General features: G+C 45.1%; 1 protein-coding gene across 1 annotated transcript; it reads right to left on the reverse strand.

Moving 5' to 3' along the window:
• On the reverse strand, positions 1 to 24509 carry COLEC10 (collectin subfamily member 10). The gene is made up of 6 exons (XM_066624916.1): positions 24365 to 24509; positions 14587 to 14658; positions 7623 to 7694; positions 5038 to 5091; positions 2634 to 2729; positions 1 to 1780 (listed from the first exon to the last, which is right to left on the reverse strand). The coding sequence occupies exons 1-6, from the start codon at positions 24498 to 24500 to the stop codon at positions 1389 to 1391; spliced, it is 822 nt and encodes a 273-aa protein (XP_066481013.1). The 5' UTR covers positions 24501 to 24509; the 3' UTR covers positions 1 to 1388.
• Between the last annotated feature and the right edge of the window lie 1550 nt (positions 24510 to 26059).

Here is a 26059-nt window from a genome sequence, read left to right on the forward strand (position 1 = left end):
TTATGTTTTGCCCTCACAACATTCCTGTGAGGTCGGACAATATATGGGACATGGTATGCAGGTTGAAGACATAGACATAACACTGTACAGTATCATGGAATGTTGAGATCTACCAAAATATTACTTCAGAGCAAGGCTGCAATTATTTATTTATTATTAGTAGAATTTATATCCCGCCTTTCTACTCCAGAAAGGAGCACTCAAGGCGGCTTATAGACATTTTTTACAGACAATTACAGACATACTTACCAAGAAATAAGGGTAGTTCCATGCATGCAGCAAAATGAGGTGTGAATGAGGAGGCTGAATGAACTATAGCACTTCAAGTTAGATATAGCAAAATAAGGTCCCTACAAATAGAAAACTAGCACATCAGGGATAAAGAGTCTAGCGTAGACCTTTGCCTGCTGTGCTGTGTGTTCTACTTGCATGGAAGTTTAAACAAAGGGGAATGATAAAAGATGTATGATGTGGTGCAGTAGTTCATTCTGTCTCCACCATTTTACTACTACGCTATTTTACATATAGAGACCAGACCTCAGTGTCACTGGGACATACCGCTAAGTAAACCTACTTTGGTTGTAAGTAAGCAAGGCTGCAATGCTATACACACTTACCTGGAAGTAAGTCCCATTGAATTTGGTTTGTTTCATTGTATTCAGGAATAAATATACATAGGTTTCTGTGAAAAGTATTCTGAGTTCTGCGGAACCATAAAGATATAACCATGTTTGGGACTCCCTCTCTTCATTCATTTGTGACTTTTGGCTCTCATTGCTTATTTCGTATTAACCACTGGTTGTCTATCACCAAGCTTGTGTGCTGCTAGATGATTTTAAGAACAGAAGTAGAGCCCAGCTGGATCAGGCCAAAGGCCCATCTAGTCCAGCTTCCTGTATCTCATAGTGGCCCAACAAATACCCCGGGGAGCACACAAGACAACAGGCACAACCTGCGTCCTGGTGCTCTCCCCTGCATCTGGTAATCAGAGGCAACCTGCCTCTGAAACCAAGAGCTTGCACATACCTACTATGACTTGTAACCCGTAATGAACTTCTCCTCCAGAAATTTGTCCAATCCCCTCTTATCTTGTGCAGAAGGGAGAAAGCAAGAAGGAAAGATGGAGACGGGGATAATAGTGAGGACTACAAGCTTGAAGAAGACAATGCAGGCAGACTTAATATAGTGGCTTAGTGTGGAATGAGCGAATCTCTGCCTTACGTTACACTCTTAACATACAGACATGGGAGTGAGTCACATAGCTTTGTAGTGTTCACTTGTAGTGTTCTAATGATGTCCTTTCACTGGAGCCATGTTCTTTGTCTCCTCTACAGCTGATCAACAGAGAATGAACTTCCCCTGCCCCATGAATGCCCTCTAGCTCCTTGTTACTCTCTCCTCTTGGGGAATTCACAGACAAAGTACATAGTAAGGTGGCACTCTGTGTCATTCCATTTCCCAGTGCTCAGCATCTCTACGCAGTCCTCCTGCCCCGAGGTGTCCTGCGGCTCCCCTTCCTTCCAGTTGCTGTAATTCTGCAACGGGGTGCGGTCAGCATACATGAATTGACCTTCCTTCTCCATGTCATTCACCCCAATGAACACGCGGAAAAGGCCACTCTTGGAGACGTAGTCAGAGATCACGGCGTTGGCAGCCTCGTCCTTTGGCATGGCGAGGATCCCATCTCGAATCCTGCAATGAGTGAATGCTTCCTTGTAGCTCTTTTCTTCCTGCACAATGTAATAGTATTTCTCTTCTGTTTCTCTGATTCCTGCTAACACTTGGGAAAAGAGAAGCACAGGCCTTGAATAAAAATATAGCCTTCCAAGAAAGTAGCTTGCAATGGAAATGTAGTGTAGCTAGAAGTAAAGCTACCAGAACCTCTAGTGTTTATAAGCAGGGACTGCTAGTGATTTAAGTGGGGATTTTGACCCCTGCCCTGAATTCCATCTGCCCCAGGCCTCAGGACTCAAACTGATCTGCCCCAGGACTCCAACTGAAGTGCAAGGAAGGTATCCCTAACCTCCTCCCTGGATAACCTGGATGCCTCTGCACCTCCACTCATTTCATGTAAAACTTCACAATAAATGACTGATAACCGCAAACTGTGCCTCCTCCAGTCTTGCTCCTGTTAATATAGCCGTGTCATCTCCCTATGATGTGGAGCTCTCCCCTTGGCATGGGGCAGGAGCAGCCTCCAAAAGCTCTCTGTGCATGTATTGCATACTCTGTACCTGTGGACAGCACGTCTTAGAAGAAATTGGGATTTGACTGAGCACTGTTAGCATATCTGATCTCCTTTTCTTTTACTTTCTCCTAGCTAAATATATTCAGCTTTTTCTCATACATTTACCTTCTCTGCTTCTCATCACCCACATAGCTGTTCGATGAGTTTTTCCCCCAACCTGTCAGCTTATTTTATTGAGATGTGGCACCCAGAACTAAACACATTGTTCCAGATGAGAACCTGCCAATGCTCTGAGTACAGCACTACCGTTATTTTCCTGGTCTTTGGGATGCAAAAATTCTCAACAATCAGGCCTGGAACTGACTATTGTATTGTATTACAGGCTAGGGCAGAAGTTATCACGTGACAATGAAAGGCAATTTAGAAAACAAGATATGAAACATACCATTTTTTACAAATTTAATGGAACTCTTGAGTCGAGCGACATTAATATCCAGTTGTCCAACAACTTTGCGGTATTTTCCACAGTCACAGACAGCACCTAACTCGATACAGGTAAGCAGCAAGATGGATGAGCATACATAGCAGTTCAAAATAAATGCATGCATTTTGAAATCAAGACTGACGCATCTGAATTGTGATATTTCATTAAGAGACCCAACTCAGAATCATAGCTCCCATTTCCAATACGTGAAGCTCGGAAATCAGCCTGCCCAATTAACCAGAGGGAAAAGGAATCAACTCTGTTGAGCTGTGTGAGACCAAGCCATGGGCAGAATATTGTCCTTTCATTTTCCCCCAATCTTAACTATGCCATTGTTTTGAAACTGGTGGACTTAAGTGAGTTTACAATACCATGACACTGTAAAAACAATGATTCTTCAGGTCAATTTTAATATTATAGTGCCCACACAAAGGCCATCAACACTTAACTACTGTATATTGGTACACCATACTAAGTACACCATGCTACACCATTTTAAGTGTGAAATTTAAGGCGCTTATGCATACTTGTGATTCATGGGGTTATTAAGAACACAAACCCCTGGGGGCTGGATAAGAATAGGCCCTCAGTTTGGCTGTACTTGTCGTAAGAGGCGACTAAACAGCCACAGGGGAGATGGGACTCGTTAGCCTGGGAAGGCAGCTCATCTGAGAGAAGGAAAACTCTGATCCCAAACCTCCACTGCCTTATGGCTACATCCAGTTATGGAAGAGGCTTCAGGAGTCACCCTCGAGGCAAAATCCGGAGCCGGAGTCCCTGAGGCAGTTCATGGCTGAACACAGTCACGTTCTGGCAACTCCTGCGACGCCACTAGAACCAACTGTAATGGCTTCTGCCTTTCCATTGGACCATTTCAGCAACGTGAAGAGGGGAGATTTGCTACATGGGTAACAGTCTATCCTCCATATCTACTCTACCCAGGCTTTGCGCACTGGAGAGGACACTCTGTTCCAGAACCACCATTCAGAGTGCAATACCATAGTCTTGCGAGACTGAAGGATGCCAACAGTAAGAACACAAGCAAAACTACAATGGTTGAAGGCTGAGAATTGAATCACACAATCACAGCTGGGTCTTGACCTTCAATCCATCGAGGCCTATTTCTCATTGAAAACCTGTGTCTATGACTGTAGCACTTCAGAATGCTGGTGAAGGCTCATCTGAAGTAGAAAGCTTCTTGTTTTCAGGGTGGAGAAAGCTAAATGAGAACCTATCTGCAGGAACTGTTCTTTATAGGAGAGCACTGCTTCCAATGAGCTTTATTCTACAGTCTGAAGTGGTGCAGCCTACTGACATCGGTTTGCCATCTCAGTGAGAATTAGACCTTTTTGACTGCAGAGATCTGTAAACTTTCTCACCACAAGTACGGGAACCATCTTTCTTTCTTAAGCCTGGTTTAAAGATGACCCTAGGCAGGTCAGCAGAATGTACCTTACTGTATGTGGGGGATCCATGTGGCTGGCAGCACCCCGAAACCAAATCTTGTTGAACTGTACACAGGTAGTTTTTTGTGTACCTGGCTTCATGTTTAAACAAGGCCTCCAAGCTGTGTGACTTGTAACAATATGAATAAAAATGGTTATGAAAGATATTGGGTTGTACTCTAAGAATCTCCCAGAGGATGCACTTTCAGGGGAAAGAAAATCCTCATTTTAGGATACAATTCAAAGGATTGTAGTCAAAGGATCTTATCCTTTTGGACGAAAATTCTTTCCTTCACAGGAAGGGAACCCATGAATATTATCCATTAGACTCTCTTATACCAGACTATCCACATCGGTTGCATGGAATCATAGGATCTTTTATAACAATCTATATTCCAGATTCGGATAAGTCTCCAATGGCTTTGAGAGCTGATTCACATAACCAGATTGGTGTATTAAGAATGAATGCACTGCTGAAAACTGTCTGAAAGTGAATTAAGAGCCAATGGAATAAGTGTAGAGTACCACACTGGTTGGTCATGAGAATTGATCCTGACTCAAAACACAGCAGATTTCTAAGTATTTCCACATGGGCCCTACTACAGTTTGGCAAGCCTGATCAAGGTTGGTCGTTTTGATCAAAGGACATTTACTGCCGCCATGATCTTTGTATTGTGTTACTGTGTGTGGTATTTTTACAGGTTCTCTTGTCGTTATCTTGCCTTCCTTCCTTACTTTCTGGCGCGCAGCCAGAAAGCAATTGTGAAAAGTGTCAATTTGTATGATAAAACACACTTCTCCCCCTCCTCCTCTTGCCCAGGAACATTAAAGTAGAAAACCATTAAGTGAATACATTGACCATTTATGACTGCAAGGACATCAATTACTTAGGAAAATCTAATGGGAAACAAACACCATACCTGCTTTGCCCTTTCCTCCTGATAGGCCGGATGACCCCTTCAGTCCTTTGTCACCTGCATGAATGAGAAAATATATTTCCCTACATGAGAAGGTTCTCACAGGCAAAGATGAGTAGCATTCATCATGTGGATTTTGAGAGACGGACAGAGCTGTAAGAGCAGATGTGCCAGACTGAACCCATTAATTTTCATTTTGGTAAACAATAGGATTGCCAGTCTCCAGGACTGACCTGGAGCATCCAGGAATCAGCATCTATCTCCAAGCGACTATTGAGAAGAATCCTGGAGATTTCAGCAGAGCCTCCTAGGCTTCATTACATGACATCATGTAGGTTCAGGCAACCTTAATGAACAAGCAAGCAAACTTTAATAGCTGACCCATTAAATGTTTGTGGCCAAATGATGCCTGGCACTCATTTCCTGCCCAGGTGGGTGGAAAACACTGGGGATTGAACAATTTTTAAGAGCGCTGACGGTGGTAAGATAGAAACAACATTGCCTTTGGGATGCACACACACTTTTTTTGTTCTTCTAGCAACTCTGGTTGAAGCTTTTCTGCAGGTTTTCAAACACTGAGAGAACAGTGGGTCTGGAAAAGGAGAGGATATATACACTGCTGGTCCATCCATGGGACCACTTGATAAGGTTTGCATCAGCTGAAGACTGCAAGGAGTTCCAAGTGGGTGGTGGATGCAGGGTGCCTTTCACCCCATCTCTGCCATTGCTGACTCTCTCCAACTTGAAAACAACACAAGCTGCAATTATCTTCTTCCCACTCACTCGAGTGAAAAGCAGATCACATCCTTATTGTACTCCTTGTGCGCTGCCAGGAAACCTTGGCAGCACCCCCTCCTGTAAATGAAACCTGTAAATGAAACCTGCACTTCCAGGCTTCACAGCAACGAGTGAGGAGTATGTCAGGGTTTTGATTTTTTGTTTTTGTAGCAGAGTGATGGTGGACCCACAACAGCATCAGATGCTGTTGCAGCTTACACCAGCCCTGGGTGGTGACTCTGCAATGACTCTGATTGCCTCTGTGTGAACCTTTGCTTCTTGGAGACCTTTGCTGGATTGAACTTTCTTCTATCACTGGGCTGGAACGCCACTCCATTTGCTTGTGGCAAAATGAGAGCAGGTAGGAGGAGACTCAGATGGTAGAGCTGGTAGCCAACAGTAATCCCCAGAAGCCACACAGAAGAATGCTATGTGATGATTTGTCATCACTCTAGCTGGGGCTTCTGGGACAAAGTGATGATTATATGCTGGCTGCTGAGAAGGCAGCACCACAATGAAGTGGATGGTGATGAGAAAGGTGACTGGGACATGGTGGGTGATTTTTGTGTCCCCACTTTCCCCCAGGTTTTCTGAGCCAACAGTTCTCATTAGAGAACGTTCAGCTCAGCCTTACTTCTGGTCCAGGTTATGAGGCCAGACATTGTTGGATGAGATAGCACTCTCTTAAGTGCTGTATGGAGGAAAAGCATTTCCACGGTGCTCCAGGTTGGTACATGAGCGTTAAAAGGCCATGATGTGGAAGCTACCTCTGCTGTGCCAGTCTCTGCTCTCTGAAAAAGACATCATCTGTGTCTCCTCTTGCCAAAGCAGCTTTTGTGTAGTCAGTCCAGTGATGGCTAACACTCATGCCACCTGGTGGCAAGAGGTTGCACTGCATTTCAGGAACCCATTCTTTTCATTAACATGCAATCTCCTAAAAATACCTGAATGAAAATTGATTTAATCTGCTCAGCCTCCAGTGTGACTTATTGGCCCTTTCCATGAGTGGAAATCTCCCTTTAGGTACGGGAGCTCTTTCCATTGACAGAGCCAACACTTTGGCTGCAACCAGCTGTGTTTTCTTGCCACCAATTCATGCTGTTGTTGTGACGGTCAGTGCACTTACCTAGTGTCCATTTGAGTTGCTCATTGAAATATCACCCATGGGGCCTCTGGCATTTCTCAGCCTTCTGGCCTCTTCGTTGGCAATTATTTTCTTTGTACTCATGCGGTTGTACATATACCTGCCAACCATGGGTACCACTACACTTGTATGTTGCCATCACTGCCCGGAATGCCTCTGATGGCAAGTGGAAGGGGCCGCTTACACTGCACTTTGCAGAGCCTACAGCTACTGCTATGGTGCTGTTGCTGTCCCCCCCCCGCCCCCACAACGACTTACCTGGTTCCCAACTTCCCTGTTGAACTTTGGGAACCACTGACCTGTTTCTTTTGAAGATGCCACAAAATTTTCTGATCTTTATCCTAAACTGGAATTATTTCCCCCCAACATTACTCAAGGAAAGTTTTCTTTTAGGTTTAAGAAGTGAAAACTTGTAGGCCTTGTAAAATCTCAGGGCTTCTCCTCTGCTAGCCTATAGCACACACCTATAGGCTAGCACACACCTATAATTGCCAGCCACGGGTGAAAGGCAGAAAGTCCAGTTTAATTATATCGCTGTTCCTTTTGCTTTGGAAAGAAAAACCATCCTTTTTTTTTTTGAAAGCATAAACAACAGATGTTTCACATTTTGTTCTGTGTCTCACAACACACTCAGAATGTTTGGTCAAGAATTAAAACATAAACTTACCCTTTCTGCCGATTGGTCCAATTTTACCCATCATTCCCTGGTCCCCCATATCTCCTATTTCTCCTTTGTCTCCTGGAAATGAAAACAGTTTTATTCATTCTTGGAAGACCATTTGACTGTATCAAAACTTTCTCAAACTATTTACTGTACAAGCAATTTCTCAAAATGATGTTTCCTAAGTTTCAAGCAAAAAACCCCACACAAAGTCAATACAGTGGTGTAGCTAAAGGGGATGCAAAGCAGTAAGTTTTGCAGGGAGCCTCAGTGCGGTGTGTGAGCGGCCCCTCTCCTTCAGAGCCATTCCTGGTGGCTCTGACCACCTCCCAGAATAGCTCCGAAGGGGAGGGACTGCTTGCATGCTGCACTGAGGCTCTCTGCAAAACTTAGTGCTTTGCACCCCTTCTAGCTACACCACTGAGTGAATAATCAAGAATCCCCATGTAGCACATGATATTTTGGGAGTGGGAAATGGACAGCCACATTTGGAAATGGACAGCTTATTTGGAAACCAAAGTTTTCATAAAAGAGAAGGGACTGCACATGATCGCTCAGGGCAGGAAGAGGTTTAATGCCTCTTCCTGTATTTGAAACAAGAAGACTGTTCACATGTTGTGTTTTATAACATCCGTACAGACAGGTGTCTTTACGGATTTGCACATTTATTTTACTTCCTAAACAAATTATATATTGCCTTTCCTATGCTCAAGGCATTGTACAATAAATAAAAATACAGCAAATAAAAGCATATGAGTAAGAACATATAAATAAACATTAAAACAATTTTTTTAAAAATACAAGATTAAGTGATACAGATAACAATATAAGGCCCAAATCCTAACCAACTTCCTAGCACTGGCATAGCGGTGCCAGTGGGACATGTGCTGCATCCTGCAGTTGGGTGACACACATGGAGTCCTCCTCAAAATAAGGGAATGTTTGTTCCCTTACCTTGGAGCTGCATTGCCCTTATGTCGGTGCTGGAAAGTGAGTTAGGATTATGCCCTAAATCAGCACCAGCATGAAACAATGGCACAGAAGCAATGACAAAGGATTAGCCCTCGGAGCTTTCTCCTCCCTCCTCCAAGAGATGTTTCTCCAAGTGAAATAAGTACATTTTAGACCTCTTTTCTTGACAGGGATTTTCTTGACAGTATCACACGAAAAAGGAAGGAAGGAAAAGGAAGGAAGACCTCGCATTGATACCAGCAAGACCCGGGATCAGAGAAAAGTGGAGGAATTTGCACAAGCGCTTGAGGAATCTCTTCCAGGCCCGGCCAACGCAAACGCATCCAACAGATGGGAACATTTCAAGAATACCGTTTACAACACCGCCTTGTCCATATTCGGCAAGAAGACCAACAAGGCGGCAGACTGGTTTGAAGCCCACTCTGAGGAGTTGACACCAGTCATTGAGGAAAAGAGGAGAGCTCAAGCAGCATACAAGGCCTGTCCCAGTGAGCGCAACCTGCAGGTCCTCCGAACTGCTCGCAGCAAAGTCCAACAGACTGCCAGGAGATGTGCTAACGACTACTGGCTCCAGCTCTGTTCCGAGATACAGATAGCAGCTGACACGGGCAACATCAAGGGGATGTATGATGGTATCAAGCAGGCCCTAGGTCCAACACAGAAGAAAATTGCCCCTCTGAAGTCTGCCACAGGCGAGGTCATCCAGGATCGGGCGCAGCAGATGGAACGCTGGGTGCAGCACTACTCTGAGCTATATTCCAGAGAAAATGTAGTCACCGAAGAAGCACTGAACAACATTGAGTGCCTGCCTGTGCTGGAAGAGCTTGACAGTGAACCAACCCTAGAAGAACTTCACGTGGCCCTGGACTCCCTTGCCTTTGGCAAGGCACCTGGAAAAGACAGCATCCCTGCTGAAGTCCTAAAATGCTGCAAAGAGATCATAGTCACTGAGCTGCATGAAATCCTCTGTCTCTGCTGGAGAGAAGGTGGAGTACCTCAAGACATGAGGGATGCAAACATCATCACGCTGTACAAGAACAAAGGTGACAGGGGTGACTGCAACAACTACCGCGGCATCTCTCTCCTTAGCGTTGTAGGAAAGCTGTTTGCCCGAGTTGTACTAAAGAGGCTCCAGGTACTTGCAGAGAGCGTCTATCCAGAATCGCAGTGTGGATTCCGAGCCAACAGGTCCACCACTGATATGGTATTCTCCCTTAGACAACTGCAGGAGAAATGCAGGGAACAACGACAGCCACTCTTTATAGCCTTCATAGATCTCACAAAGGCTTTCGACCTGGTCAGCAGAGACGGCCTCTTCAAGATTCTCCCCAAGATTGGATGTCCACCCAGGCTCCTCAGCATCATCAGATCTTTCCACAAGGACATGAAGGGCACTGTTGTCTTCGATGGCTCCACATCAGACCCTTTTGACATCCGAAGCGGAGTGAAGCAGGGCTGTGTTCTTGCACCAACCTTGTTTGGGATTTTCTTCGCTGTCCTGCTGAAGCAGGCCTTTGAAACTGCAACAGAAGGCATCTATCTCCGGACCAGATCAGACGGAAAGCTCTTCAACCTCTCCAGACTGAGAGCAAAATCCAAAGTCCAGCTGAAATGTCTGCGTGACTTCCTCTTTGCCGACGATGCAGCTGTCACTACCCACTCTGCCAAAGATCTCCAGCAGCTCATGGATCGTTTTAGCAAGGCCTGCCAAGATTTTGGTCTGACAATCAGCCTGAAGAAAACACAGGTCATGGTTCAGGATGTGGACTCACCTCCCTGCATTACAATCTCTGAGCATGAACTGGAGGTTGTCCATGACTTTGTGTACCTTGGCTCAACAATCTCCGACACACATTCTCTCGATACCGAGCTAAACAAGCGCATCGGTAAAGCAGCTACCACGTTTTCCAGACTCACAAAGAGAGTCTGGTCCAACAAGAAGCTGACGGAACATACCAAGATCCAGGTCTACTGAGCTTGCGTCCTGAGTACACTTCTGTACTGCAGCGAGTCATGGACTCTTCGCTCACAACAGGAGAGGAAACTGAGCGCTTTCCACATGCGCTGCCTCCGACGCATCCTCGGCATCACCTGGCAGGACAAAGTTCCAAACAACACAGTCCTGGAACGTGCTGGAATCCCTAGCATGTATTCACTGCTGAAACAGAGACGCCTGCGTTGGCTTGGTCATGTCGTGAGAATGGATGATGGCCGGATCCCAAAGGATCTCCTCTATGGAGAACTCGTGCAAGGAAAGCGCCCTACAGGTAGACCACAGCTGCGATACAAGGACATCTGCAAGAGGGATCTGAAGGCCTTAGGGATAGACCTCAACAAGTGGGAAACCCTGGCCTCTGAGCGGCCCGCTTGGAGGCAGGCTGTGCAGCATGGCCTTTCCCAGTTTGAAGAGACACTTTGCCAACAGTCTGAGGCTAAGAGGCAAAGAAGGAAGGCCCATAGCCAGGGAGACAGACCAGGGACAGACTGCACTTGCTCCCGGTGTGGCAGGGATTGTCACTCCCGGATTGGCCTTTTCAGCCACACTAGACGCTGTGCCAGAACCATCTTTCAGAGCGCGATACCATAGTCTTTCGAGACTGAAGGTTGCCAATACTTAGACCTCTTTTGAAACCATATAAAGAAGGGCCACTGTGAGATACAGGATGCTAAACTAGATGGGCATTTGGCCTGATCCAGTGGGGCTCTTCTTATGTTCTTAGGGGCTGTTCTCGAATCTTCTGATAACTTGCTCCAGAGATATGGTACCACAACAGAAAAGGCCCTGCACTTCGCTACCATTCCCTTGGCTTCAGATGATGGCTGCAACATAAGCAGGGTTCTATCTGATGATCATCAGAGGCATACAGGATTATATGGGAGAATGTGGTCCTTGAGGTACCCTGGTCCTGTGCCGTATAAAGTTCATATTCAACACTTTAAGTTGGACTCGGAATGGAATGGGTAGCTGGTGTAGTCACTGGAGCAACGGCATGGCAGACTCAGCCCAGTGAATCTCAGTCACCAACCAGACCACCGTATTCTGCACTAACTGCAGCTTCCAAACCAATTTCAAGGGTAGCCCCACTTAGAGTGCATATGGCTTTGTAGTCCTATTCAGATGTTGCAATTACATGGACATGACTGAGTAACTCTGCATTGCCCTCACTGCTCAGAATGCTCTGATGGTGAGTGGGATGGCATGTTGCGACGCTTGCAGTACTTACATAAGAACATAAGAACATCCCCACTGGATCAGGCCATAGGCCCATCTAGTCCAGCTTCCTGTATCTCACAGCGGCCCACTAAATGCCCCAGGGAGCACACCAGATAACAAGAGACCTCATCCTGGTGCCCTCCCTTGCATCTGGCATTCTGACATAGCCCATTTCTAAAATCAGGAGGTTGCACATACACATCATGGCTTGTAACCCGTAATGGATTTTTCCTCCAGAAACGTGCCCAATCCCTTTTAAAGGCGTCCAGGCCAGACACCATCACCACATCCTGCGGCAAGGAGTTCCACAGACCAACCACATGCTGAGTAAAGAAATATTTTCTTTTTGGCCCCCTCTAGCTATTCTACTGAGCCACTAACATACGACAGAGAAATCTGTAGTGGCTCTGTGGCAAGGTCAGGACCACCCTATGGATCTGATTAGGACAATGGCTGGGTTTTGAGGAACAGGGTCACCAGCTTTTCTCCTGGAAGGACTGCTGTTCTTTCAATAGTTATGTGAAAGGCAGAAACTGAACAGGTAAAGTGCTTCCCTGAAATAATGATGGGAAAGGCTTCATCTGTTTCATTTCTGATGATCGTGTGGTGCGCAGGAGCTCTGCAAGGGGAACAAAGGTGGAAAGGAAATGTTTGAGCAACAAGGGGTCCCACACCTGCTTTCTCCCTTTCCTGGAGTCCAATCCCCCAGCTACAAAGCTGTGGCCATCTGTAGAGCGGGAGCTGTAAAGATTCGTGCTTTTTCTCTCCAGCCTTGTTGTGGAAGACTTCACATATGCTTCAACAATCCAATCGAACAGGCTGGATTCACTTTGAAGAGCAACTGTCTTTGATTTACTGTCACTGGAGATAGTGTGATGACTGGTAGCAGATGGCCTCCCCCACCCGCCCGCCCCCAGTGCTGGAGAAGAAACAGCATGAAATTTCAAAGCTTGTCTAACTAAAAACTCCCAGTTGAGGTGCCCCAAGGCCGAGTTGCTTTTTTTTCAAGAATTCATGATTGTGTCCATGCAGAGCTGCTTTTTTTCCTTTGTAAAAAAGGATTCAGAAATAAGAATGTGATAAAATCAATCTATGACATCCTTTATGTGTACTTTTTGATAACTAGCAAAATGCCTTGGTTTTTGTGTGTGTGTGTGTGTGTGTGTGTGTGTGTGTGTGTGAGCAATTTTATGTACAGATATCCTTGGGGATGCCATATGGAACTCACAATGGAATAGCAAATAGGGGTTTGGGGGACAGGCTGCCCTGGGTGTCAGTCTAGAAGGGGGTTCTCCCCTGTTTCTTTCTCTTTGGAGGTTCATCCTTCAGAGTGAAAAAAACTGGGAAGCACAAGATCCAAAACATGCCCCACTGTTATCTCTGTCTTCTGTTTTGGCCAAGTCAGACATGAAGGGAAGGTTTTGCCTCATGGCAAGAAATTCATTGTGGTTCAAGTGAATGCCTTTCGGGCGTATCGTGTAGCAACAATCCTTACTGTAAGCACAGACTTTGCTGGATCATTTGAGGAAATGAAACTGCTTGGTGTGACGGGATACTTTGTGCTGCATTCTCCCTGTTCCCTCTGTAAGATGTATTAACACCACCTACTCTGTGCTACAACATCAGGTCACCACCACCAGCAGCCAATGATGTTGGTTGGGGATATTATAATGTCAGGACCTGTTATGTTATAATGCATCTAGGAGGAGCTTCCAGCATTTTGCTCTGACATTCTTTAATGCCACAGATGAGCTGGCTAAACTGAGTGGCAGCCTAATTTTTTGTAGCTTTCCATTTGTGTCCTTTTAAGAGCCAATAAATGTATGTGGCAGACCATCCATCTTTTTTTTGGTTTTTTGTTTTCTTCTCTCTCATCTGCTTCAAACCCTGTTTTTGTAATACGAAGGAATGTCACATCAGAAAATGTTTATGATGGCTGTATACCGGTACATTTACAATCGTAAAATCATATTGATCAAAAGGGCAATGCACTGAGGACACTGTAAGTGTATGGATGCAATTTATTATTATTACCATTTACATTTATATCCCACCCTTCAGTATATAGTCCCAGGGTGGCTGTATGCATTTATGTAGCCATTATTTGTACACAACCAGCTGCCCAAAGCATTTACAGCCTGTGTTTTCTGGGCTCCTCATCCAATGAGATGAAATAAATATGTCCCCTCTTCTCTCTCTGAGGGTCATGATCCAGGTTTACCTTTTCCTCTTCTTCCATCCATTCATTCCTTTCCCTTTATCTATTCATCCCCTCCCCTGATCATCATTTATCTGCATGTGGAGCAAGGACAGAATGGAGCTTGTCCCATAGGCAAATTTCTCACCAGTTGAGCCTGAGGTTTCCTCTTGGCTAAGTTGCCTTGAAAAAAGTTTCAAAGGCCACAAGTGCTCCTTCTGATGATCTCACCACTCCTGGTTGGCAACCTTCAGTCTCAAAAGACTATGGTATAAGCCTACAGCCCCAGGTATTCCCAGGTGGTCTCCCATCCAAGTATTAAGCAGGCCTGACCCTGCTTAGCTTCCGAGATCAGACAAGATCAGGCATCTGCAGCGTAACAGTTTGACACTATGTTCCAGCCCACACTCCACAAATCCCTCCACTACACCACTGATCTTTATGCACTCATGGGTATTATCAATAAGCAGCAACACACGGGGGGTGCCTAGTAAAGGTTTACTGAAGATACAACTCTTGAGGAAGAAGTGGGTGACCAAAATGTTTGCACAGCACAATTTTTTTTAATCAGATTTTTTTTTCCCTACCTTTGGTTCCCGCAGGGCCAACTTTCCCTTGTTTTCCCATCTCTCCTTGGTCTCCTTTCTTGCCATCATCTCCTTCAAACACACAAAAAGCACCACATTACATGCTGTGCAGAGAAACAAACGCTAGGAAAATAACGATCTGGCCTGGGTGCTGAAAGAAGAAATTATAGATGCCCAGATCCTGGAGGCCATTAATTCACTCACTCATTCATTCATTCCATTTATGTACACCCCAAAGCAGCTAGCAGCAAGCATATGACAACAAACTCAGAAACAATTGTTATAGCCGTACATCGCAATAAAAGCCATAAACATTTCTGTAACAACAAAAATAGCAAACAGCGGCGACAAGAAACATGTTTTGCAGCGTCACCTTCAACAATTCACATAAAAGCCTCAAAAAGCAGGGTGATGCCTAATAAAAGTGAAAAAAAAAGATGGAAAAAGACAGCTTTGTAGTTACCTACAGCTCAATCATATGCATAGGTATTCAGAAGTTAGCCTGATTTATTTCAGTGTGACTTACTCCCAGGTAAGCGTGTTTAAGTTTGCCACTTTAGAACAAAAAATCATGACCAAGAGAAGCTGCTTGCAGGGAAGAACCAGGGAAACATTTTAGGGAACCAAGTCCAAGCCTGAGGAGGTACCAAGATTTGAGTCAGGCCGCCCTCCTGTGGCAGCTTCTGTTACAACAAGTGCTGTATCTGAACAGACTTGGAGTTCAGTGGCCTGTTAAGCCGCTCATGATGTTCCCATGTGAAGTGGGCTTGAAACCAAGGCTTGAATAGAAGTATTCACTTAGAGATCAGAACTTTGTGCTGTGACTAATTCTGACCAAGAGCTGAAGGTTGCGGTCTGAGGACCCATTTTGCTTCTTGCCCATCCCAAGTTCACCTCCGGCTTGGCATAGAGATGGCTATCAGAAAAGGACATCTGGAAGCCTGTACTGAGATGCAGGCTAGGTCAGTGCTCCTATCTAATTATGATCAATCAGGTCAAACATTCTAGTGTCTCCTGGTTTATACACAGGGGTGTAGTTGGGGAGGGGCGAACAGTTCCAGACCTTGGCATAACGTCTATCCCCCCTTTTTTATAGCGCACAGCCCTGAAGAAGAGGAAGTGATTACAAAGACAACAGGAACAATGGTTGGCCAGCACCCAGGATGCGGTGAGGCCTTCCTGCATTTCCAACAGGGAACTCAGAATGTGGCAGGCTTGTTTTCTGCCCGAGTTTGATCGTTTCCAGAAGGAGAACTGTGCAAATGCAGTGATTAGGTCTGGAAGATGGACAGGAGCCCTGGTGACCACAAGAAGCAGGGCTTGGAGGCACCAACTGATGTTGAGGAGTTCATAATTGACATTTGCTGGAATAATAAGGCAGCTCTCAAAATACACCACATCGCTACAGGCGAAGCATCCATTATTCCCCTTCCGGTTGTCTCCCATGCCAGCTTCTCAACTCAGAGGGCCCAGTTCAAAATCTTTGAAGTTCTCAGCAATAAGGACATTGACCTTGGACTGATTCAGGTGTGTTTTTGGGTTTTTTTTTATTTTGGCTTATTTTTGGTGTGGTGACCGGATGGCACAGTAGTGTCAATGTGTTTTCAAAGTTGCATTTCCCAGATCCTGGGAAGCTTCCGTGAGGACACAGTGAGTCGCAGTTTTGGAGAGACTTGGAAACAATGACACAGTCTGTTCAACTGGTTGTTGTTGCCTGAGTGCAATGGAAACAACTGGAAGCATCTTAAAGACAGACCCATTTCTTCTGGCTTATGTTCTGTGTGTCACAAATTGGATGAAGTGGTTTGTGGCCCAGGCAAGCTTCTGCCACGATAAATGGATTAGCCCAGAGGTTCTCACACATTTAACACTGGGACCCACATTTTAGAATGAGAATCTGTCAGGACCCACCGGAAGTGATGTCATGACCGGAAGTGACATCATTAAGCAGGAAAAGTTTTAACAATCCTAGGCTGTAATCCTACCCATACTTACCCAGGAGTAAGTTCCAGTTACTATCATTGTTAAAAGAATATACATAAGTATATACAAAAGTACAGGTCTGTAACATTTCCCCAAATGCAGTCACATACTATGGTAGCATCAGGTCTAACAGATTAAAAATAAAATATTGAAATGAATGGGGACCCACCTGAAATTAGTTTGTGACCCACCTAGTGGGTCACAACCCACAGTTTGAGAAACACTGGATTAGCCTTTAAGGCACACAAGAAGACACATTGGGCACAATCGTAACTCAATTTCCAGCACTGACATAAGGGCTATGCAGCTCCGAGGTAAGGGAACAAACATTCCCTTACTTTGAGGAGACCTCCATGAGTGCCACCCAACTGCAGGATGCAGCACACATCCCATTGGCACAGCTATGCCAGTGCTGGAAAGTTGGTTAGGATTTGGGCCGTTGTTTTTATTCAGCTTGTGTTGCCTCTATGGCATCAAAAACCTTTGTGCTCAACCAGGCAAGACATGGGATCCATTTTATCCATCAAGGGTGGTAGTTCCCAAACTTTTTAACATTGGGGCCCACCTAAAAAAAAGTTTCAGTTTACCAGCTGCTCAAGCCTCTGTGGCTATAATGGTGATTGGGCAGCAGAGCTCCCTTCCCCCAGCAGCAGGTTGTTTAACTCTTGATGCACATCACCTAATCTACCCTGTCAGTTTCTTCAACCTCCAAGAATTGGGTTGTGACCCACTGGTGGGCCATGGGACCCACAGTTTGGCCACTGTTGATCTAGGACCATATGAAGTTGTCTTACAGTGCAATCCTATGCATATCTGCTCAGAAATAAGTCCCACTGTTTTCAATGAGGCTTATGCCCTGGAATGTATGTATAGGACTGCAGCCTTCAATGGAATCAGATCATTGGTCCCTGTAGCAGTGGCATAGCTAGACGGGGTGCAAAGCACTAAGTTAACACAGCATGCAAGTAGTCACTTCCTTTCCCCTTCAGAGCCATTCCAGGCAGTGGGAGCAAAACAGAGGCATTACACCTCCTCCAGCTACGTCACTGCCCTCTAGCTCATTTTTTGTACTGATTGGCAACATAAGAACATGAGAACAGCCCCACTAGATCAGGCCATAGGCCCATCTAGTCCAGCTTCCTGTATCTCAAAGCGGCCCACCAAATGCCCCAGGGAGATAACATCAGATAACAAGAGACCTCATCCTGCTGCCCTCCCTTGCACCTGACATTCTGGCATACTCATTTCTAAAATCAGGACCTTGCACATACGCATCATGGCTTATAACCCATAATGGATTTTTCCTCCAGAAACTTGTCCAATCCCCTTTTAAAGGCGTCCAGGCCAGATGCCGTCACCACGTGCTGTGGCAAGGAGTTCCAAAGACCAATCACACACTGAGTAAAGAAATATTTTCTTTTGTCTGTCCTAACTCTCCCAACACTCAATTTTAGTGGATGTCCCCTGGTTCTGGTGTTATGTGAGAGTGTAAAGAGCATCTCTCTATCCACTTTATCTTTCCCATGCATAATTCCATGCAACACCTTCTCATAATTTTTGACGGAGTGTTCCCTGTTCCACCTGGAGGTGCCAGGGATTAAATCCATATGCTGAGTATGTGCTCTGTCACTGAGCTACATAACAGTAACTTATATATACACATTTATATAAAAAAGTGGCCGCCCATATTAGATTCTGTGGTATAGGCGATAAACGCATGGCCACCAGGGGGCAGACTTGAATATCTATTAGCAAGCACAACTGTCAATCGTTTTTATTGCACTCTTAACTCATATACTCCCATCAAGATTTGACTTTTAAAACTAACAAGGGCCATTAAGATGATCAAAGCTGCTCTATGGGATCTATGCAATGTAATTTCAGTCAGTGATTTATTTGGCACAATCATAACTGCTGATTGAACCCATGGAACTAGTCAGTGAACAATGCAATATCCAATGAACAATGTAAATGCTGGGGTTTATATTTATTTGTTCTCATATCTGGTGATTGGGGTGTGTGCATATATATACCAGCATGTGATTAGTCACCTGTGGAACTCCTTGCCACAGGATGTGGCATTAAAAGGGGACTGGACTAATTTCTGGAGGAAAACTCCATCACAGGTTAGAAGCTGTGATGCGTATGTAAAACCTCCTGATTTTAGAAGTAGGCTACCTCAGAATGCCAGACGCAAGAGATGGCACCAGGATGCAGGTTTCTTGTTGCCTTGTGTGCTTCCTGAGGCATCTGGTGGACCTCAGTGAGATACAGGAAGCTGCACTAGATAGGCTTATGACCTGATCCAGTAGGGCTATTCTTGTGTGTGTGTGTATGTGTGTGTGTGTGTGTGTGTGTGTGTGTGTGTGTGTGTGTGAGGGGAGTACTGGTGCTGGTGCCTCCCAATATGCTTCTATGCCAGGACCTAAATTGGTAGATTCTCCTGCTCCCATGAGGGCAAAGAGAGACCAGCCTTGAAAACCTTCCTCCCAGTTGCATGGAAAGTTCCTTGTAAGCCTCTCCAATAGCATGTAGTCAAGGGACAAGGAGGATTGAGGCAAGGCTCTGTCTGAGTTCAACCAATCACAAGCAGGTAAAGGGTTAAAATGTAAAAGTAAAATGTAAGTTCCCAAGTAAAAAGGGTTTATTAAAAGTACAAAGGTGGATAATAAAAGATAAAGAATAAAAGAAGCAGTCTGGGAAATGGCTTCAGCGCCAGCACTGCCAAGATACGGACAGGATTGAGGAGCAGTGGCATAGCTAGAGGGGGGTCAAAATGCTAAGTTTTTCAGGCTCCTGAACACCTGTGTAAAGTAGCCCCTCCCCCTCACTGCCAGAGCCACTGGGAAAGCGCGAACAATTCTGAGCCTGCTGCCTGGTATTGGTTTTCTCCATAAGCACCAACCTGTATTAGTACAATTCAAACATGGGAAAGTGAAAGTTACACCTTCAGAGCAGAACTACTAGGCCCCAGTGGTACATCACCCAGTTCAGTTCACAGCATTCTCAGGCCCCAATAATCAGCTCAACCCTTCTCCTAGATTACTGTGTGTCTAGAACAGGGGTGCCCAAACCCCGGCCCTGGGGCCACTTGTGGCCCTCGAGGACTCCCAATGCGGCCCTCAGGGAGCCCCCAGTCTCCAATAAGCCTCTGGCCCTCTGGAGACTTGCCAGAGCCCACACTGGCCCGATGCAACTGTTTGACCTCTTGTGAGAGCTGTGGAATGAGGGCTCCCTCCACTGCTTACTGTTTCACGTCTGTGATGTAGTAGCAGCAGCGAAGGAAAGGCCAGCCTTGCATTGTGCAAGGCCTTTCATAGGCCTTGAGCTATTGCAAGACCTTCATTCATTCATATACCTTCATCTTTAATATATTCATTTATGTAAACCTATGTAAATTTATTCAAATTTTAAATGTAAATTTATTCTTTTTTTCCCCGGCCCCTGACACAGTGTCAGAGAGATGATGTGGCCCTTCTCCCAAAAACTTTGGACACCCCTGGTCTAGAACAGCAGTCTCCAAACTGGAGACCTCTGTACAACAGGAAAGATGTAGTAACATTTGGTTTGTAGGAAAATTTAGGAACGGGGGGGGAGGGGCAATTGTGCATCTTGCCCTGGGCCCAGTGCCAGCTCTCAGTGGCCCTGGATGCAGATCTTGGCAAAAATACAAGCAGATGATTACAGGCAAACTTAAAGGCAAAATGATTCCCTAAATCTCACTATTCCCCAACTGCTCTAGCTCCAGTATCAGCTTGCTGAGTCTGTTACCGCTTTCTGATCCCCAGGGAACCAGATGAGAATCTGACCACCCACAGATGCATTCTCACATGAGCATCCATTTTGGCTTGACTTTAAAAAATATGGGTTTGATCACGGCACGTTGCTCTGCTTGGGCATCCCAATCAGCTGGCGTGTGAGAATCCCAGCAGGAGGGCTGACCTTGTTCTTGGAAAAATCCACACACAAAGCCATGAAATACATGAAATAACCATCTGAGCGGCCAAGAAGTCTTTCTGCAATGGCATTGATTTTGAAGCGTCACAAAAGGAAGCCTCTTTCCTACTGAACCTTAGGTCGGACAGTGGAGAGAAGGAAGCAATGGGAGCTCAGGAATCAAGACCCAGCTAGTACCTTCAAGATGTGTAGTGCTTTGCAGAATAACATAAGCAAAAGACAGATCCCTGATCCAAGATGCTTACAATCCAATCCTATGCACACATTCAAAGTGTCCTGTTTAGGGAACACCCTCATGTTATTATCTCATAGGAATCTGGTATGTGAATTTGACGATTGGGATGTTGCTCTACACATGAGGTATATTGGGCTCATTGGCTAATAGCTCATTAGTGGAGCACACTGCATGTACAAGGTCCCGTTCCTAGCATCGCCAGTTAAAAAGGTTTCAGGCAGCAATAGCGCTAATCAAAGTCCTTGCTGAAAAATGCTTACACTTGAAATTAAGTTCACTCAAGCCCACTACCCTCCTCTCCTCCACACTATCTGTTCTGCTCCACCACCCCCTTTTTCTTTCCCAGTCCAGGGCCTGGTTGGAGCAGAGGCCATCACATCACCATTTCAGGGGGATAGCATCTTGGGCCCATTCTGCCATTTACAATCACATCTCTGTTATTTAGCTGCTCTCCTGTGCCTTCCCCACCATCTATATACCCCTGTTTGCACGAAGGTATGGGGCATTGTGTAAACATGTGGCTATGTTTGTGATCAAATTTGCCCAAGTGAAAGGAAATGCAGTCAGAGGTTCTGACCATCTTATGGGTTTGCCTTCAGGCCATGCCTCATCAGGATCTGAGGATGTTAATGTTCATTAATGGTTTTCTTTATGGAGGTTAATTTTGGGGAAAGGGTCTCAGGATGCAGAAATCTCTCTGAAATGTTTGCAATAGGGAAAACCTCCAGAGTTAAGGAAACTGATAAGGCATCCCACACCTTCCAGCTAAAAGTCTGTGTATAAATAAGCAGCACACATTGTAGTCTTTGACACAGAGAGAGAGAGAGAGAGAGAGAGAGAGAGAGAGAGAGGCCTGAGGGCTGAAAACAGCTTGGGGTGATAGGTTTCTCTCTGGAATAGATGTGAGTTAGCAAATCTGCTGCCTTGTAGGAAATCTGCTGCCTGCTGTGTGCTGATGCTCTACATGTGTATTTGTTCATAAGGCAAAGATATGATTAAAATGCCCTAAGCTCCAGTGCTCTGTCTTCCAAAGGAAACCAGAAAGCCCCAAGCAGCCCTACCCCCAGCAACAGACCTCCCATTAGCTGAACAGGGCAAATGCCCCAGGTGCAGAACTCGCATGACTCCAGGACCGCGCGGGAAGGCTCCTGATGCAGTCAGAAACTGTGATTCTGGTTTTCCGGAAGCACAGTTTAAGAATGTGGGGAAGCCTCAGACAGCTTCTCCTGCTGGTCCTCTGGAGTTGCATGAGGCTCCATGCTGGTCCAGGTGAGTGGCAGGAGCAGCTTCACGTGGGGGTGGTGGTTTCATGGAGCTTTGCCAAAGGGCGCCTCAAGGGGAGGTCCATCACTGCCTCTCCCCCCCCCCCGGCCCGAAATTTCTTACCCTTGGGAAGTTGGATAGTGTGCAACAACAGGAAATAACAGCACTCAACACCTGTCCTAAATACTTAAAAATACTTCACTTAGATTATTTCAGGAATCCATACAACTGCAGTGTAAGGTTGATCAGTGTTATGGTCCTCATACAGTGACGGGGGGGGGGTATGGCTGAGACATGGCACCTTGCCCAAAATCACCCAGTTTGATCATGACTGGTGTTAAATTTGAAATTGGTTGGCAACCTTCAGTCTCGAAAGACTATGGTAGAAGCCTGCAGCACCCGGTATTCCCAGGCGGTCTCCCATCCAAGTATTAACCAGGCCTGACCCTGCTTAGCTTCTGAGATCAGACAAGATCATGGGGACTTGTAAACTGGGGAATGAAAAGCTCATGCCTTTCATAAGAACATTAGAAGAGCCCCACTGGATCAGGCCAAAGGCCCACCTAGCCCAGCTTCCTGTATCTCACAGTGGCCCACTAGGGAGCACACAAGACAACAAAACACCTGCTTCCTGTTGCTGCTCTCTTGCACCTGGCCTTCTGGTTTTACCCTGTTTCTAAAACCAGAAGGTTGCACATACTCTTCACGGCTTGTAACCTGTGATGGACTTTGCTTCTAGAAATCTGTCCAATCTCCTTTTAAAGATGTCTAGGCCAGATGGCATCGACACATCATGTGGCTAGAAGTTCCACAGACCAATTACATGCTGGGTACAGAAATATTTCTTTTGTCTTTAGTGGATGTCCCCTTACAGTGAGGAGCTGGTTGCCAGGAAAAGTTGCACAATGAGCATTGCTGCTGCAGCACTCAGAAGGGGCAACTTTTGCTGTGTTTTTAAAACACAGAGAGCCCAGAAGGAAGATGGCCACACTGGTAAACCCCACCCTGAAAACAGTGAGAGTTTTGTGGGGCCAACCATGACACTCAGGAAAACTCCTTCCCTTTTTCTTGGCCATTTTTTGGAGCCAGAGGAATTTGCAGTGGGGGAAGCGACAGTTTTCAATCAGTCCAAACAATGCAGCATACAATAAATTCAATCATAAAAGAAAAGAAAAAAACTCCATTACAGACATAGCACCAGACACACCCACAGCCAGTTAACTAGTGTTTTCCTCAAAGCTCATTTGAAATGAGCAAGGTTTTACAAGCGGTGATGGAGCCAGGTGACCTGTGAGCAGCCCATCACTTGCCCAAAGATTCTAGAGCACCATTTAGCTGCACAACAACCCTGTGAGGAAGAGCAAGTTGAAAGATATGACAGGTTCTACACCCACCCAATGAGTTTCATAGCAGAACATGATTCCAACATTTTAGCCTAACCCACTAACCACTACACTCTTTGCAGCAGAAGTGAATACTGCACCTTTTATTGTTCTTGTACTTGCCTTAAATGGGGATCGGTCAAATTCATGAAAGCCTTTGGTTTAGCCAAGGTGGCTCCATGCAACCTTCACCTTTAGACGTACATCTGAATATCAGTTGGAGGGCAACACAGGGAGAGGACTGCCGCCTTTCTCACCTGCCTGGAGTCATCCAGCTAGGAGGAGGAATTTTGAACTTGATGGCCATGTGGTGATTCTACTTCTCTATCTTCTTCTTCATTTTGACCTAAGTTTAAATCAAGTTATTCCAGCCACATCTTTGCCAAGCCCTTATGCTTCTAAAGTCGAATAATTTTTACCACATTCTCCTGCCTCATCATCATTTTATCCATGACCACTGCAGCCAGATAGATTGAATGCACAGATCATTAAATGTGTGATTAATAATTGTAACTGATGCAGCTGACACTTGAATTATTCATCTTTAGATGCCATTATTCCTTAGTTTTCAATGCGAATCTGATTCCCTTTTGGGTTGCCAACCAACTAGAAGCTGGCTTAGCTTGCTCTTGTGCTTCTAACAGCATCTTGATACACACACACACACACACACACACACACACACACACACACACACATATGCAGGGGGGAGAGAGAGAGAGAGAGAGAGAGAGAGAGAGAGAGAGAGAATTTTCAGAGGATGGAAGTGGCTGCTAAAGTCTGCACAGAAAGGGCTGCTAAAGACACAGAAGCTGCAGTTGGTTTAAAAGTTGGCAGTCCTATGTTCCCTTTCCCTTCGCATCAGATTTCTTGGGAAAATAATATATGAATGTCCCCTAAAATATATGAGACAGCTACTGCAAATAAGTTTCCCTCTAGTGTCTCAGAGATGCCTCACCTTTGGGTCCAGGTAAAATTGTGTGTGTTGAGCAGATCTCGGCAGCTGGTTGGTTGTCATCCTCTAAGCAAAAAATCTGAACTTGGAAAATTAAAAGCAGAAAGAAGCTTTCGTGTTTCCAGAGTTGCTTCTTCATGCTGCTCGCCCTTCAGCTCCACAGGAAATGCCCTTAGTTGTTCCAGACTGAATAATAACTAAAATAAGATTTCCCATATAACTTTGGAGAGCAAACTAAGTCAAAGATCCCACTTGATTAGAGCAAAATATAGAAAATCCCAAAGGGGACTAATGGAGCATTGGTTGTTTTTTTGTTTTTTTTTAAAGTGAGCACAGATCATACATTGTGCAGTATATTTATTCAGCAGTGACAGTTGTTTATTAAAGTTTATCTGTTGGCTGTGAAATAATTAAATGTGTTGGCCAGAGGAGATGTCTTGTTCGCATAAGTCTGTCTCTGTTTTGTGTTAGCCTGCTGGCATCTGAGGCAGAGGCAAGCACTGATTTCTTGTGTGTTCTGCATTCACTGGGGAAGTGTAATAGAAAAGGCATTAAGAGTTCCTTGCCTGCAAAGTAAGAAAACACCTTAATAAACTCCCATAATAAAAATAGCTCTAAGTTCGCTTTTTTCTGCAAGATACATTGTACTACTTGCAGTCATTTTCTCTGTTTAAAACTTAAAATGGAAGCAACGTAGGTGCAACCCAACAAGCGTGGAGGCAGCCAAGTTAAACAGGATGTGGGGATTCTCACATGGATACTCCAATAGTCACCCCAATTTTTCAGGGAAGAGATTTGGATCCTTGGCATCTATTCCTAATATATGGGCCCATTTGATGATGATAGCAAATTGAGGACAAGTTGGGCATCATGAGAAATGTGTCATCAACACAACTGAGACCCAAACTACATGTGATGTGGACTGCTCTACTTTGTTCTGTTTCAAAAAGCAGGTTTGGAAGACTCCAGCTTGGTTTAGGGTCATGGTGCCGGGGGGGGGGCGTCAAACTCTTTGCCCTTGTGCTGATTATCCCACAAAGCTACTAACAACAGAGGGGAAAAATGGCAGGCACAATAACTTTCCATGGTTAACGGCAACTCCTGAGGTGGCAGTGTGTGTATGTGTTTGTGTGCAATCTCTATTAGGTTTGTGGCATAGCAAAAATGGGTTAGACCCCAGCTTCCAGTGCCATGGCTGTAATGCACAGATGCTTTCGAGATAAGGAGAAAATCAAACCATGGGATTTCCACATTGCTTGGCCCTTGGCTGCAATGATAATACATCTGTTGTGTCTAGTTTGACACTTCAATCAATCAATCAATCAATCAATCAATCAATCAATCAATCAATCAATCAAATCAAATCAAATCAAATCAAATCAAATTTGTTTGCTTATTTATATCCCACCTTGCCCATGCCAAGTAAATACCCAAGGGTTTGTAAATTTTATTGTCACTAGAGCAAAGCCTCCTCTTGCTTCTGCCTGGACACGGCTAAGAATTACACACAGACTAGAAAGTGAAATTAATTGGAAACACCTGCTCCTTCCCTAAGGGGCCATGTTAAAATAACTATAGGGTTCACTAAAAGAACATCATTCATTATCCAGAACAGATATTTCTCATGGTATAGCAGACACAAATCTTTCTGGAAAAAAGGGGGTGACCAGTGTTTATTATACTGTTCTAGGTATTAGG

This window comes from Tiliqua scincoides, chromosome 4, assembly GCF_035046505.1.
Source record: "Tiliqua scincoides isolate rTilSci1 chromosome 4, rTilSci1.hap2, whole genome shotgun sequence".
NCBI classification, from domain to species: domain Eukaryota; kingdom Metazoa; phylum Chordata; class Lepidosauria; order Squamata; family Scincidae; genus Tiliqua; species Tiliqua scincoides.